This window comes from Corvus kubaryi, unplaced genomic scaffold (genome assembly GCF_017639235.1).
Source record: "Corvus kubaryi isolate FWS band 111438036 unplaced genomic scaffold, C.kubaryi_AGA036_p1.0 136, whole genome shotgun sequence".
Taxonomy (NCBI): domain Eukaryota; kingdom Metazoa; phylum Chordata; class Aves; order Passeriformes; family Corvidae; genus Corvus; species Corvus kubaryi.
Genome location: NW_024580670.1, coordinates 9271105 through 9285270, shown reverse-complemented (window position 1 = coordinate 9285270; position 14166 = coordinate 9271105). Strand labels below are relative to the sequence as shown.

General features: G+C 44.6%; 1 protein-coding gene and 1 long non-coding RNA gene across 5 annotated transcripts; one reads left to right on the top strand and one right to left on the bottom strand.

Annotated features, from left to right (window-relative positions):
• Positions 1-1231: 1231 nt before the first annotated feature.
• On the bottom strand, positions 1232-5665 carry LOC121658911. The gene is made up of 4 exons (XR_006014099.1): positions 5593-5665; positions 5461-5516; positions 3565-3652; positions 1232-1407 (listed from the first exon to the last, which is right to left on the bottom strand). It is a non-coding gene; the product is annotated as an uncharacterized LOC121658911 (long non-coding RNA).
• CCDC51 (coiled-coil domain containing 51) lies at positions 5642-9872 on the top strand. 4 transcript variants are annotated; one of them, XM_042016394.1, is made up of 5 exons: positions 5642-5696; positions 7073-7302; positions 7427-7773; positions 8090-8254; positions 8993-9872. In XM_042016394.1, exons 3-5 carry the CDS (start codon positions 7456-7458, stop codon positions 9767-9769), a joined length of 1260 nt encoding a protein of 419 aa, XP_041872328.1. In that variant the 5' UTR covers positions 5642-5696; positions 7073-7302; positions 7427-7455; the 3' UTR covers positions 9770-9872. The 4 variants fall into 4 exon arrangements, with proteins under 4 accessions (XP_041872328.1, XP_041872347.1, XP_041872337.1 ...); XM_042016413.1 differs by lacking the exon at positions 5642-5696 and adding an exon at positions 5799-5822; XM_042016403.1 differs by lacking the exon at positions 5642-5696 and adding an exon at positions 6011-6369.
• The last annotated feature ends 4294 nt before the right edge of the window (positions 9873-14166 follow it).

The window sequence follows — 14166 nt, the reverse complement described above, 5'->3', positions numbered from 1 at the left end:
CGCAGAGCGGCGGGAGCGGCTCCGCGCCGCGCGATCCCCGCGGCCGCCGCGCGGGGGCGGCAGAGCCCGGGGCAGGGCGGGACCCCGCGCGCGGCGCCGCCCGGGCCCGATCCCGATCCCGATCCCGATCCCGGTCCTGGTCCCGGTCCCGGTCCCGGTCCCGATCCCGGTCGCGGTCCCGTGGCAGGGGCGCTGCCGGCGACACGCGACACGGGCTGATGGCAGGGCAAGGCCTGCCCCGCCTGCTCCCAGGCGTCCAGGGCACCCACCCGTCCCGCCCTGCTGAAACTGAGCCTCGCGTTTCAAGAAAAGGGAGGTAACGCCCCAAGCTCTCTAAAAATGTCTTTTTAACAAGGAAACCCTTTTAGAAGCACGCTGTGCACTGACAGCCAACACCTGCGGTCTCATCCTTAGGAGCCCAGACGGTACGAGCCCAGATTTCCCATGTAACTCCCCCCTGCCACTGCAGCCCAAGAATCTCGCTGTTCACAGAAACCATTCCCTCCCTGGAGCCATCACCTGCCTTGCCTGGCAGCAGGAGCAGTCTGTCTCACCATTTCTCTTCAGTAAAAAGGCCTTTGCATTGATTCTTTCCCCTGTAACTCTCTCCTTGGAAACAGCATATTCCTTCCTTCAAGTCTCCATAACCAATGTGCAATCACTGCCATTCATTTCAAGAATTAAGTTACAGTCCCAAAAGCACTGCTACCCTCTCCCCTCTCCACCCCAAAGGCATTCCACAAGTGTACAGGAGCTGTGATGTCAATATGCAGTTCAGGAAAACGGTGTAGTGACAATTTGCAGGACAAAGGCAAGTGTATGCTCAGCAGGCAGTGGGACTGTAGGGCACTGCCGTGTTCTGAAGTAGGAACATGAAAAGCAGTTGTTTTGGAGTGGCTGACCCCAAGGTGCTGATGATGGAAGTATAACCCAACTTTTGTTTAGAGAAAACTTAGAGCTCTTAGGAGAGCACACACTGCTATAGCCACATCTCAGACAGCTGCAGTTAAACCTAAGCCTCCAGATTAAAGCTCTGCAGATTTTAACACCTGGGCCATGACTCCTCTGTCAAAAGAGAGGAGAAATTGAAATTTATTCTCACAAATGACTACCAAACCAGCAGATGCACTCAGGCTGCACAAGGGCACACGTGGTCTTCAGTAAAAGTTTCATTTCTGGTATAAAACAGTAAAGCCATTTTTAAACAAAACCTACAGGTAAAGAGAAAATATCACATCTTAACAAAAAGGATTTATTCTGACTGAACAAAATGTACAATGTTTCCCAAATGACCGAGTGTTTTCAAGACTCTCTGAAGCCTGCAGGTCCATTTGAGTAACTTGATCCCTTCTTACCCTGCGGTTTGATCAAGCTACTTTTTGCCAGACTTCTTTATTCCACCACTGGCTGCCAAAAGAAACAACACAGCTGGTTAGGTGACTGTGACAGAGCTTAGCTACAAATGCAGTTCCTCATAAAGCTGAATCCCCCCATTAGACAGCCTGTACAGCCCAGGTCCCCACTGGTGAATTGTTTCCGCATGTGTGACTACCCCTGTGTGATTTTGATCTCCCACACCTTACTCTGAACAGTGACTTATTTAACATTAGAAATTAAGTTTCTCCTGGGACCTAATATGCCCTATGATTCTACAATGGAACTAAGTATTCCACCAGTTACTTAGTTTCTCCATTGATTATTTCTTACACAGCAGGATCAGAGTCTGGTCAAATCAAAATCAAGGCTAAGGGAATAAAAGCATTGGTATCCCTACACCCCCTGTTGGGATCAAAGCTCTACAGAAGCAGGTAGTGGAATTCCCTGCAGAGTCAATTATTGAAGACACTAAAGTGAAAGAACACCAGGTATTGACACAGCCACAAGTGTGGCATTTGTTGTAAATGCTGTTTTTCTCCAGTTGTGTCAGATATGACCAGTGGGAAGGAAAGAGAACAGCAAGGCTGCACCAAGCCAGGCTTCAGGGGCCGAGGGTCAGCAAACACACTCGGCACTGCAACTTGAGTCCAACAGCATTGCCCTGCTAAGGCTCTTGGAAATAGGCTGACCCTGCCACAGTAACACAACAATCATTACTCACTTTGGTAAGCATCAGACGAGGGCCAGATGACTGACACCGAGTCTAGAAAGGGGCAAAGTAATAATGGCAGGAAAGAACTCTGAAGAGATCTGTGAGCTGAAGAACCCTACACAGAATGAGTTTAGGATGGTAAGGACAGAACAGAGGCTCAATGAATTACTTTGCATCTGTCTGAAACACCTAAGACATTCCAAGTCCCACACCCAGCACATTTTTTGTACACGGATAAAAGAGAGGAGTTAGATCAGTCTAAGGTAAATAAACAATATTCCGAGTCAGTGGAACTGGATGGCACTTCCTTCAAGAGCACCCAACAAGCTGCAAAGTGAAAATGCAGGTCTGCTGGCTAAGATTTAAACATCAATACAGACACTATGCCAGAGGACTCACAGACTGCCAGCAAAGCTCCCAGACAGGGAATGGGTTCCTTGAAGAACTGGGCAACTACAGAGCAGAGAGTCTGAGCTCAATCTCTGAGAAGATAACAGCAAAGCAAATGGATGAACAGTCTTGTGAAAGTTAAGAGGATTCCCATAAAGAGTAGATCCTTCCTCACTGACCTGCTAGGACCCTGAGGTTATCAGTAAGTGTCTGAGTAAAGTGAACTCGGGACTTCTTCATATTTTCACACAGTACCTGACAAGATTCCGTAGCAAAGGTTGTTAGTGAAACTATTTTGCTATGGGATTGTTGGAAAGGTCTTTCAAGACTGAAAGTTTGCTGAAGAATAGGAAGCAAAGTGTGAAGTTGATGGTCTTCACAGAATGGCAAAGTGGTAACATTAATGGGTCACAGGTCAGGAACACCTGACGGGAGCAGGCAGGGTCCGCCTTGAACACCTCTGATCAGATCATGGCAAATGCTGGAGGAGCAGAAGGCGGGTGCAGACTCACATGAACACTCGCCGACTGTCACTGAGACAGAGACTGGGATCCATGGGCCACCAAGACACACCCTGTGAACTCACTTCAGTGACATCATGTATTTTACAGTCACTCGGGCAAAGGGGTTGAAGCCAGACTGGTTTCCAGTCACTTTTTTTTTCCCCTGCCAAGAATCTCCTGATCTTGAAGAAATTCATCCTCTCAGAGGACAAGCACTGGATTTGTTAAACTTGGAGGATTGTGGCAAAGCCTGTATGTAACACATCTGGAAAGAAAAGACTGGTGTGCTTAAAAAAGTGTACAAATGTCCCTGCACATACCAGTGGAATAGGTCAGCATGTCAGACACAGTGGTTTGCCTGCTGAACCAGAACCTGCATCATTTGGGGATGAAATTGCACAGAAAAGAAAAACAAATTTTAAAAAATAGCCTCTATTTGTTCCATATCATCTGTACCTGCCATCACCTTACTTACCCATGCCAAATAACCCAAAGGCCTTTTTATTTTTGTCAAGCAAAAACATTAAATTTTTGAAGCCATCAAGACCCCCATTTCTCCTGCCAGGTTGGCACCTCACTTACCCAGGGGCCCTTTTCCAGCAGCTTTTGCTTTCATCTCCTCAAGTTTCTTTTGCTCCTCCTTCTGTTTTTGTTTGAATGCCAGATCCGTCTAAAGGAAAGAATAGCAGCAGTTTTTAACATCTCTTCCACAGAAAAATTCAAAAACAACTGAGAAGCAATGAGAAACAAATGTAATATTCCAGCAGCAACAAACACCTGACCAGACCGAGGCAGGATGGCTGAATAATGCTAAATATGCAGAACATTGCAGAACTATCACCAAGGTTTTTGCTGTACCACAAACTAAACTTCAACTCTGTATGTTTGGTTTTTCTGGAATTATTTCCCATGGCATAATCTCATTCTGAGATTATGATTCCTCTGATTGATAGATGTTTGCACTAACATCATTCATTAACGTGCCCTCAGTGACACGTGAAGCCCAGTACACAGGCACTAACAAAAACATTTTGACTATAAAGAATGTAAATAAAATAAGGCTGCTTTCACCTATAAAAAAGCGTAAATTTTTTTAAAATCCTCTCACACATATGTCATTTTTTTTGGGTTTAATAAATTTGTAATAATTCCAAAAAATCTAATGAGACTGCTGGCAAATTGTACAGGCAAGGCAGCTATTGAGCATCCTTGCTGGACCAGCCTCCAAATCCAGAAGTCAGACATACTCTGTCCCTTAGATACACATTCTTCACAGACACCAAGGCTGAAAAGGACCCCAGATTTTTAAATTGGCACTTGTGACTTTGGCATAACTGAACTAAGGACCTTGACAATTCAGATTCCACAGATTCTTCACCAATCCAGTCTGTGGCTCATCTTTACAACTGCAAAGCCTTCCTCTCACTTAAAGCCTCCCTTGCTGCAACATAACCATATTACTTCCCCTACCTACCCCCCTACCTACCCCAGAACAGAATATTCTGTTTCTCTCTCCAGGTTTTCCTGTCTCCTGTAGGCTAATGTGTCTTTCCTAGTAAATCAATCCCTCACATTTATCCACTCCAGTGGGTTTTTCTCTTGCAATGTGTTGCCCCCAAGTGCTCACAGTATTGCAGGGCTGAGAGGAAAAAAAAATCACATCATTTGATACACAAATGTTTATAACCTGATCCTTGTAAACACTTAATTAGTTCTACCATTTCTTTAACAATAAAGCTTATTTAGAAAGCTATGATTTTTTTTTCCTTTTTCAAAGAGACATTGTACTTGCTTTTTTCCAAAGAGTGACACCTCATTCATGGTCCACTATTCTCAAAAATAGCAGCTGACACCCAATACTTAAATGTAACGGTTCAGAGTATCTCTAACATGCAATTTACTAGTACTTAATTTATGCAAACTACACGATAATCCCAGAGTTTGTGCCTGTCCCAGGCTCCTTCCTGGGACTGCAGTGATCGATCGACTTCAGATCGTGACCTGATGGTTTGACAAGGGCATTCGAAACTCCTCCGTCAGCCAGCACTGCTGTATCCACCAGCATGGTGGAACACGGGCAGGATGTCGTCATGGAATCAGAGAAACACAGAATGGTTCGGGTTGGAAGGGACCTTAAAGATCATCTCGTTCCAAACCCCTGCCACGGGCAGAGACACCTTCCACAAGCCCAGGTTACTCCAAGTCTCGTCCAACCTGGCCTTGGACGCTTCCAGGGATGGGGCAGCCACAGCTTCTCTGAGCTACCTGTGCCAAGAATTCACCACCCTCACAGGCAAGAATTTCTTCCTAATATCTAATCTTAACAGCCTCTCTTTCACTTTGAGCCCATTCCCCCTCGTCCTGTCACTACCCACTCCTGTAAATGTCAGCAGGAACCCCCCGGGCAGCAGGCCCGCCGGCTCACTCACGGCCGGGGCTGAGCCCCCACCGCGCCCCGGGGTTCTCCCGCCGCCCTACCTCATCCAGGTCCTTCGTCTGCTTCTTCGGCTGCTTCAGCGGCTTCTTCTTGCCGCCTGCAAAGACAGAGGAGACAGTGAGGGCCGGGCGGGGCCGAGCGGGAGGCACCGGCGGCCCCGGGCCCGGCCTTACCCTCCCGGCCCGACATGGCTCCGCTCGCTCCGCCCGCTCCCGCCGCTCCCGCCGCTTCCGCCGCCGCTTCCGCCGCCGCCGCTTCCGCCGCCGGGCCGGGGCAGGTACGGGGCGCGGCGGGGCCGGGCCCGGGGCGGCCGGGAGGGAGCGGCGGCTCGGCCGGGTCGGTGGAAGGGCCCCCGAGCAGGGAAGGGGTCGGTCGTGCGGAAGAAGCCGGCTGCGGGATGTGGGTGCGCGGTGGCGCCTCGGGTTGCGTTTGGCTGTGGCACGGGACCGCTGCGGAAGGCGGGACCCGTGGAAACGAGTCCCGCTTGCCACCGGCTCTGTGTGTGCGGCAGCTTTTGAGAGTGTGTTTGTCAGTGACTGCAGGCAGAGGAAACGTTTCTTGCGAGGAAAGCAAGAGAGGAACCAGGCACGTCATCTCAGATTAAGCTTTCACAACTTTCTTGTGTCCTCTGAGCTCAGGCTGAGATCACGTTCATCACAGTCTGTGACTGCCTGCATAGAAATTCTTCCTCAAATCTCAACTTTCGCTCTGTTTTTTTCTCTATAGTCCAGTAGCCTAAATATTTGGTTAAACTCTTCAGGTAGTAATGCAATTAAGAGAGGGGAATTTTGCAGTCTGGAACAGGCAAAATTGAGCTGACGTTTATGTGGCCTACAATGTAGAGTAGGTGTTTAACACTGCTGTTAACAGTAGATCTGTGAGTGATGCTGGCAGGAGAGAGAACTTCCTTCATTTCCATGTTCTTGTGGGTTTGATCTTCCATGTGTTAGGTGTGTAAAACAACTGGTAAGATTTTCATAATGCCACTTGGTGTTATTATTAGCTGTTAGAAATAGCAAGGAATTAACCTGTCATGGTCAGAATTTTTCCAGCTGGTACAATACTTTTTTTGTGGAGATGCCTGTATTAACCACCTAAAATTAACAAGGAAAGCTGTTTTAAAGTAATTAAAAATACTATGCAGCAGCTATCAAGTTTTCTCAGTAATTCATGTTTTAATATTATATTAGTCAAAACCTAATATAGTCATGCTCAAATTTCATACAAAACCTGACTGCAAAGTTTTCCTGTTTCCAGTTCTTAGAGGAATGTGCCTCAGTCGAACTCTAAGATCATATTTCAAATCAGTAGACAATAAACTATAACTAGCAGCCTGCTTTTGCAGGGTAAGCAAGAATTTTAAGCTCATTTTAAAATGCAGCCCTGTGTGTTAGAATGCTGTGTGTTCCCTGACTGAGATTTTTCTATTCTTGTGGCTCATCCTGGTTTATTACTTTTGTAGGCAGTCTCATGGGAATACCTGTGCTCAGCACTTCTGGGTTTTCCCTCTGTCCTTTACGTTTTTGTCTTTGCATCCTTCAACACTTCCTGTATCTGTGCAATGTAAGATAAAGAGAATGATCAAGCCACACTTCTTTTTTTATGAAGATTTTGTTTCCTCTCTGCCTTTTTTCCTTTTCTGTTCTTTTGCAGAAATGTGAGTACCTGTAACACAAACCACATCGTGCAATCACTGCTCTGCTGAAGCACTAAATTTCTCTGAAGTCGCTCCTGCTGTTATTGGATCTGCACATGATCGTTGTTCACGTCGTGGGTGAATTAGTAATCAAGAACCATGAAGCATGGTGGGACTACTTCCTAACAGAAAATCAGAGATCTGTGACACAATTGCACTTTATTGGAAATTGTGGAAAGTTCTCTAGGTAAGCAGTGGTGTAAAAGTAGCAATGGTTTAGCCATTCTGGAGTTGATTGGTTTTGGCACAAATGTCGTTGAAGAGCTGTGAATCAGCCATACTTCAATAACATCTCTTCTTCTTCCTTGTAGCACTTTTGTTTAGTGATTAAATTCAAGACATGGGGCCTATGAAATACAAATCAAGTGTGTCCTCAGTGTCCTGTGGTCTGCAGTATCACCATTCGTTGATGAAGTGGAGTCCAAAAGGGAATTTACATGTGGTGAGGACTTACTGCCCATCGGCGCCCAAGAGGCCCGAAGCCAAGTCTGCGATGGAAATGGCCATGGGTCTCCTTCATCGGATCACGGAATCAGGGACTGCTATGGGAAAAAACTCCCTCCAAAAAGTGTCTGCAACATGCAGGAATTGGTGGGACAGATACGAAGAATTTGTTGGAATCAATGAAGTTCGAGAGGCTCAGGGAAAAGTGACAGAGGTAAACATGGAGATAATGTGGAATTTTTAAAATTGTGAATAGAGCTATATGAAGCATAAACACTGGCTGTGAGGCAGAAAAGGTTATCCAGGGAGAATTATGTCTTTTCTGCTTTGACTGTCTGTGTAGGTACTGTGAATGTGTTCTAGGCTATGCATGTAGTAAATAGAGCTTATCCCTTGGATTGAAACAGAGTGTGGCTTATTTTGTTCTTGGTTTTTTCCCTCCCCCCACAAAAAAAAAAAAAAAATTGTACAATTAGCAGTTTAGGTCTGTATGGTAATAAGTGTCTAAAATAAATGCTCTTTCTTCTCAGGCAGAAAATGTCTTTATGATAGCTCGAGGGATAGTACGAGAGGCTCGTGAAAATGTAGAAGCCCAACAGATTAAACTGAAGGAAATTCGGGATCGCTTAGACAGGGTCTCTCGGGATGACACCCAGTATTTAGAACTGGCTACTCTGGAACACAGGTTGCTGCAGGTAATTTGTTGGTACTTAAGGTTTGGTGAATATGTTGCAAATTTGTGTGCTTTGTTTCCTTCAATAGTGGTTGATTGTCTTTGTAGATGCAGTTTAGTTCTGAAATAAGTGATCAGAGTTAATTTCTTAAGATACTTGTTTTAGTTAGTTACTATCAATGGTTTGGTCCTCTGTGCAAATTGTATGTGTTAATGCTAAAATAGAGTGGTAAATTTGGAGAATAAAACTGAGGATAGCGAGCCTAGAAAATTAATTGTTGTAGTGGTGACCTCTACATGAGTAGTCAAGAAAAAGCTTCCATTTAATGAATTAACCCTCTGTGGGATGAGGAAACTCCTTTCTGGTTAATTCATGGAAACTCTCTCAGCTGCCTTTTGCTGGTGTCTGGAGAAGTCAGCAGGGCTGAAACAGGGAACATTATGGGGAGTGAAAGACCTTGCTCTCTCATACCTGTTTTCTATCATCACGTGGCAGATTCTCATGTACAGGATCTTCAGCTGTGATTCCTGACAACCTTTTCCATTTCTCAGACTTAAAATGATGTCTCAGTGACTTAAGTAGGATTAATAAAGAAAATCCCACATTCAAGGGAAAATTTCTGAAATTACTAATAGATGTTCCTGATATCCATTCCTTCATCTGCACTGGGGTTTGGGGGTTTGTTTGGGTTTTTTCCTTTAGTATAGACTTTATAGCTTCATATTATACCTTCTCCTTTCATCACTGTATTTCTTGCAGGAAGAGAAGAGGTACCGAGCTGCATATTTAAATGCAGAAGAGTCTGAGAGAGAAAAATTCTCTCTCTTCTCCGCAGCTGTCAGGGAAAGCCATGAGAAAGAGCGCACAAGAGCTGAAAAAACGAAGAACTGGTCTATTATTGGCTCTGTACTGGGAGCCATTATAGGTGTTCTTGGTTCCACCTACGTCAATCGAGTAAGGCTGCAAGAATTGAAAGTCTTGGTGCTTGAAGCACAGAAGGGCCCAATAAATTTACAAGAAGCCATCAAAGAACAGGCCTCCAGCCATTACTTGCAGCAGAAAGATCTCAGTGATGTCATAGAAGACCTAAAAAACGTGCTGCAAACAACAGCATCGCGGGGAGTGAAAGAAGGGGCTTTGTTAACTAGAGAAACCAGGAATGACTCCATAAAAATAGATTCTCTTTTAATGCCTTTAAATGAACAGCTAAACTACATTAAACAAGTCAGCTCATGTCTAGGGAGTTTACAACAGCAGTTTAACAGTCTGCAGGAAAGTATCACGCAGGTGCTGTCTGAGCTGCAGAGTGTCAAACTCGCCATGCACTCCAGACCTACAGAAAGAGTGATGCCAAGGCCTTCAGGGGAGGGCAAGGGCCAGGCTGCTGCTGTGAGAGATGTGATTTTGGAATTGTGTGATACCGAGCGGAGACTGGAAACGCAAATCAAGAGAAGTTCTGTTTACAGCACTGCATTGACATGTGCTATGTTTGCCATTACTCTGCCTGTACTCTATATCATAGTGAAAGGGAACTGATCCCTAATTAATTGCCACAACTTATTAGATTAATAAAGGCAAACTTGCACTCTAAGTACCTGGAGTACAAGTCCAAATAAAGCTCCCTTAGTGTTTCTCATTATGCCTTCTCCTGTATATTTGAAAAACTTGAAAAGCCTTAGTCCAGTACTGCTGCAGGCTCCATGTCAAGTCTCTGTCACACTGCGCTTTTTAACAAGCAAAGGAGATGCCACTGTTTGATCTGTTGGTTTCATTCACTGTTTCACTCTTACTCTCTAGTCTTGTGTGTCAAGACAGCACTCAAAATGTCCCTCTCAGCTCCAAATTGCACCTGTGAGGCCCAAAATGGCCCCCCTCAGGCCCCAGGTTGTACCCCTGGTTGCTCCCAGTGCCCCATGTCACCCCACAATGGTCCCAATTGTTCCCATCAGACTCTTAACTCACCCCACTGGGCCCCAGTTTGCATCCCCAGCGGCCCCAGTAGCCCAAGACAGGCCCTGTAGTGTAATCAGGTACATTTTCTGGGTACCCTGACCCACAGATCCCTGTACCCCGCCCCGAGCCACTCTCTGCGGCCCCCAGCCACCTCCCAGACCCCTTGAGATTCTGGGATTCAGACAGATTTATTGCTGGGACAGACAGGTTTTGGGGCCTGACCCATGGTCTGATGTCCCTCCATCCCCACTGTTCGGCTCTCCCCGAAGTGTGGGCACAAGGAGGAGTCTTCTTCCAGTTCCACAGTGCCAGAACTGAGCCGAGGTGATTCCCCCAAGTCCTGCGTTCCCCCAGAGCCATCAGTGTCCCCCTGTCACCTCCTTCTCCCCCAGGACACCATGAGATTCTATTACATCTTCACCACCCCACACTGAAGCCACTACTGGACCACGTGACAGCACCTCAGGATGGATATGATACAACTGATATAAAATACAGTGATTTTCACTCTGGAGTTGGATTTGTGATTTCCTGTTCCAGCTGTTCCTTTGCTGTGTCATTGACCTAAGTACCTCATGTATAATTCTCTATATTTTGCTCCTTATTTCTTCATAGTTTTGCCATTTGTTCATGCACAGTACATCAGGAGTCGTTTTAACAAACAGCCAGATGATGAATCTAAAATACACTGAAGTTACACGTTGTAACCTTTTCCTAGGATGGCTTGTTGTGAAGTATCCAAAACATTTCTGAAGGTTCAGCTCTTTGTTACTGATAGCTGCATGTCCTTCCAGGCTTGCAAGCAGGGAAAGAGGCAAAGGGTTCTGATACAGAGCTGTATGAAGTATCATGATGTTTATTCTGACAGTATAAGCCAATTATACTTTCTCTACAGACTCCTTAACCCGTCATTCCCAAGGTATTTTGTGGTTTTAGTAATCATCTATGGAGCAATCACTTTCTTATCCTTGCTAGTATCTCATTGGAACTTTCTCTGGGTTTGTCATTTTGGGGTTTTTTTTCTAATTTTGTCCTGCCTGGAAATTGAAATGCTACTCTACAGCAGGTGCTTTTAAGCCAGTACATTAGCAGTAATAAACACAAACTATTCCAAAATAATATTTGGAAAGGAGTGAAAGGTTCAGCTGCCTGTTTTCCCTGGAAGGATGAAAATTGGCTGATTGAGGCAAAACACTTGTCTGAACAGCTAAACATCAGTATCTGTGTGTGGCCTCACACAAGGTTTCTGGTATGGCTCAGATAAGAAATCATTTTCTCCCCGTGATGGCAGCAGATAGGCAAATCCAACGTGGAACTCCTGCGTCACAAGCACTTCTGTGGGACCTTTGCAGACAAAGGAGCAGCATGCTCACTTCATGTTGTAATGCCTCTGTGTAAGCAACTCGGAATGAATCCTGTCTGATACACACTCTGTGTGGTGGGACTTTTTCGTATTTTAAGAGAATTTGAGGTTTTGATTATAAACTCCTAAGACTGCAAGATCTTTGGGACAGGGACATATGCGGCACCAACTTCATTTGGATCACTGGGTGCTAATGACAGAATAAAGAAACAGTGTTAGGAATGATCTTTGGTGATTCACTACCTGTAAGAGAGATGAAAGTCCAAAAGGTAGTTTGGGGAAGTGCTGATTTACACATTGATTATATGGAGTGTGAAGTGAGTAAAAAGTACTTGTCAGGGAAGCAGGTGGATCTGCTGGCTTCAGAACTGGGATAAAAACTCCCATACACTTAGCTGTATCAAGAAGTGTGCATACAGATCAATAGGATTTTTCAAATCTATAATATTTAATTTTATCATTTCACATATATTTTTACAGGTTATATTTCTTGCAGGAGCTTGATGAAAATGAGACAAACGTGTAGTTAAAGGGGAAGGACTAGTACAATGGTTCTATTTGTAATTTGCCACACTAGTCACTGAGAAGTTTGTTCTGGTTTGGAGTTTGAGGTTTTTTTCAGTTTAACTACATAAAATTGGCCCCCCTTACTATGTAACTGGCTGAATTTATTATTTGACATCACTGAACATGTGGATTATATATATCAGCATGGTTTTTAAATGCTGAAGGCTAGGCAGCTAAACTTGAAAGTCATGGCAGCACTCACTGAATTGTACTTGGTGGCATCAAAAATGAGCAGAGGTCTGAAGCTAAACTTTTATACAATAAATGAGAATACAAAACCAAGGGCTGTTTATTGCTCTAAAGACATGTGCTTTTTACCCGTTTAAAGAGAGTATTATGGTAGTCTGTAGCTTTAACTCTATGTAGATTTACAGGAAGAAAAAGTCAGTCAAGGACTGTATGAACAGTCAATAAACCATAGCAAATAAATCTGTAATAAATGATTGTTCAAAAGACATAACCTGAAATTTGAGAAGAGCTGGAAGGTGTGATGTGTATCAAGATGAAAATAACTGGATCTTGCCCTTTGTAGGGAGTTTTGAAGACTCAGGAACAGATCCTGTGTGCAGCTGGCACAGCTCTGTGTTACAAGTGATTACCATGGCTCGCTTAGTTCTGCTCTTCCTTGCTAAATCCTCCTATGTGAAGTGACAGCAGAATAATTTCAATTAGGAAAAAACCCTTGTAATTAACTGTGACTATATAATAATTAGGAGAGAAGATTTGTGTATTCCCTCAATCCTGGATTAATCATCACTCCATTGTGGCAATGATCTACTGTATGTGCACCCCAAAGCCAGAAGGTGTGGCTGCAGCAGTGGCAGCTGTACCTGAGCTGGCTGAAGGCAATAGCCAGGAAGATGCTATAACATGGACTATATGTATAATCTGTTTAGTACTTTGTGCTAAACCTTTGTCATGTAACACAGACAGCAAATACATGAGTTTGAACAAAACCAGCAGAGCTGTCGTATAGGGGGTGTTTACCTGGGCACTCACCTCAGTTCAGGTACATTTGCAGCAGTGATTTACACAAGCACTTGACATCTCAGTGCACGTTTCCTGATGATTCAGCCAGGACTAAGTGAATACTTTGTTGCCTGTGCTCTTCAGGTCTATTCTAGTAAAGAAAAAAAAAAACTACCAGAAAAAAGGCCAACCCACATTCTGTTGTTCTGTTGCATACCTTTGGGTTATTAAAAAGGTTTTATAATAGATAGTTGAGTTTCACTTTTGGAATGAGGTCTCTCAGCAGATCCTTTCTTCAACGAGTAAGTTCTGCTTGCTAAGGCCTTTTGAGACTTGAATTCTTGCTCTCTTAGCAAAGACCTCTCTCAGCAGGATGGCTCAGCCAGCCCTGTGCCCCAAATGCTCATCCGAGGGGGTGGTGTTCGCAAAATCACGTACAGGTCTGGTGAGGCCAGAGACTGACCTGGGTACTGTGTATAGGTCAGAAGAAGCCAGTGTTCATTCAGATTAATTCTTCTGTCTGGCAAGACACAGAAACTGAGTTAGAACCTGGTAAGAGCAACAGGAAGCCCTTTGATAGACATTAACTATAGAAAAATGGGTGGCAGTGGCCTGAGCTTGGCCCATGCTAAGCTATTTTGAGTTCTTACTGCTCCTTGAAAAACCACCAGCAACTCAAAAGCAAACAGCTCGTGGCTATGGAAATAACTTTGAATGAGGTCACTGCAGACTTCTAACAGTAGGTGCATTCTGAAGAGAAAAGTTGCCCTTCCTTCCACTCATGAGAGAACTAGAAAATGTTGCTTAAGAAGACAGGACAAAAGCAGTTAGATGTAGTGTCACAATCAGGATATATATTTATTTATTTATGCTTGAGTTTTAAATGTTCCAGCATTCTAGGATCCTGGTCGGAAGTTGCAGGTGCTCCTGTTGATTTCTTTGCATCTGTTTGTTTGGAAAAGACAGTTCCTTTCACAACATACCTTCTAAAACAAATACTTCCCTCTTTGTGGAGCAGAGGAGTCGTAGAGATGTCCTGTTTACCTCAGAAACAGGGTTGAGATTTGCAGTAGGAGTGAGT

Coding starts and splice junctions, on each gene's coding strand:
- CCDC51 (XM_042016394.1), top strand. CDS start 7,456: ATGGGGCCTATGAAATACAAATCAAGTGTGTCCTCAGTGTCCTGTGGT. Junction 7,774..8,089: donor CTCAGGGAAAAGTGACAGAG/GTAAACATGGAG, acceptor CTTTCTTCTCAG/GCAGAAAATGTCTTTATGAT. Junction 8,255..8,992: donor TGGAACACAGGTTGCTGCAG/GTAATTTGTTGG, acceptor TATTTCTTGCAG/GAAGAGAAGAGGTACCGAGC.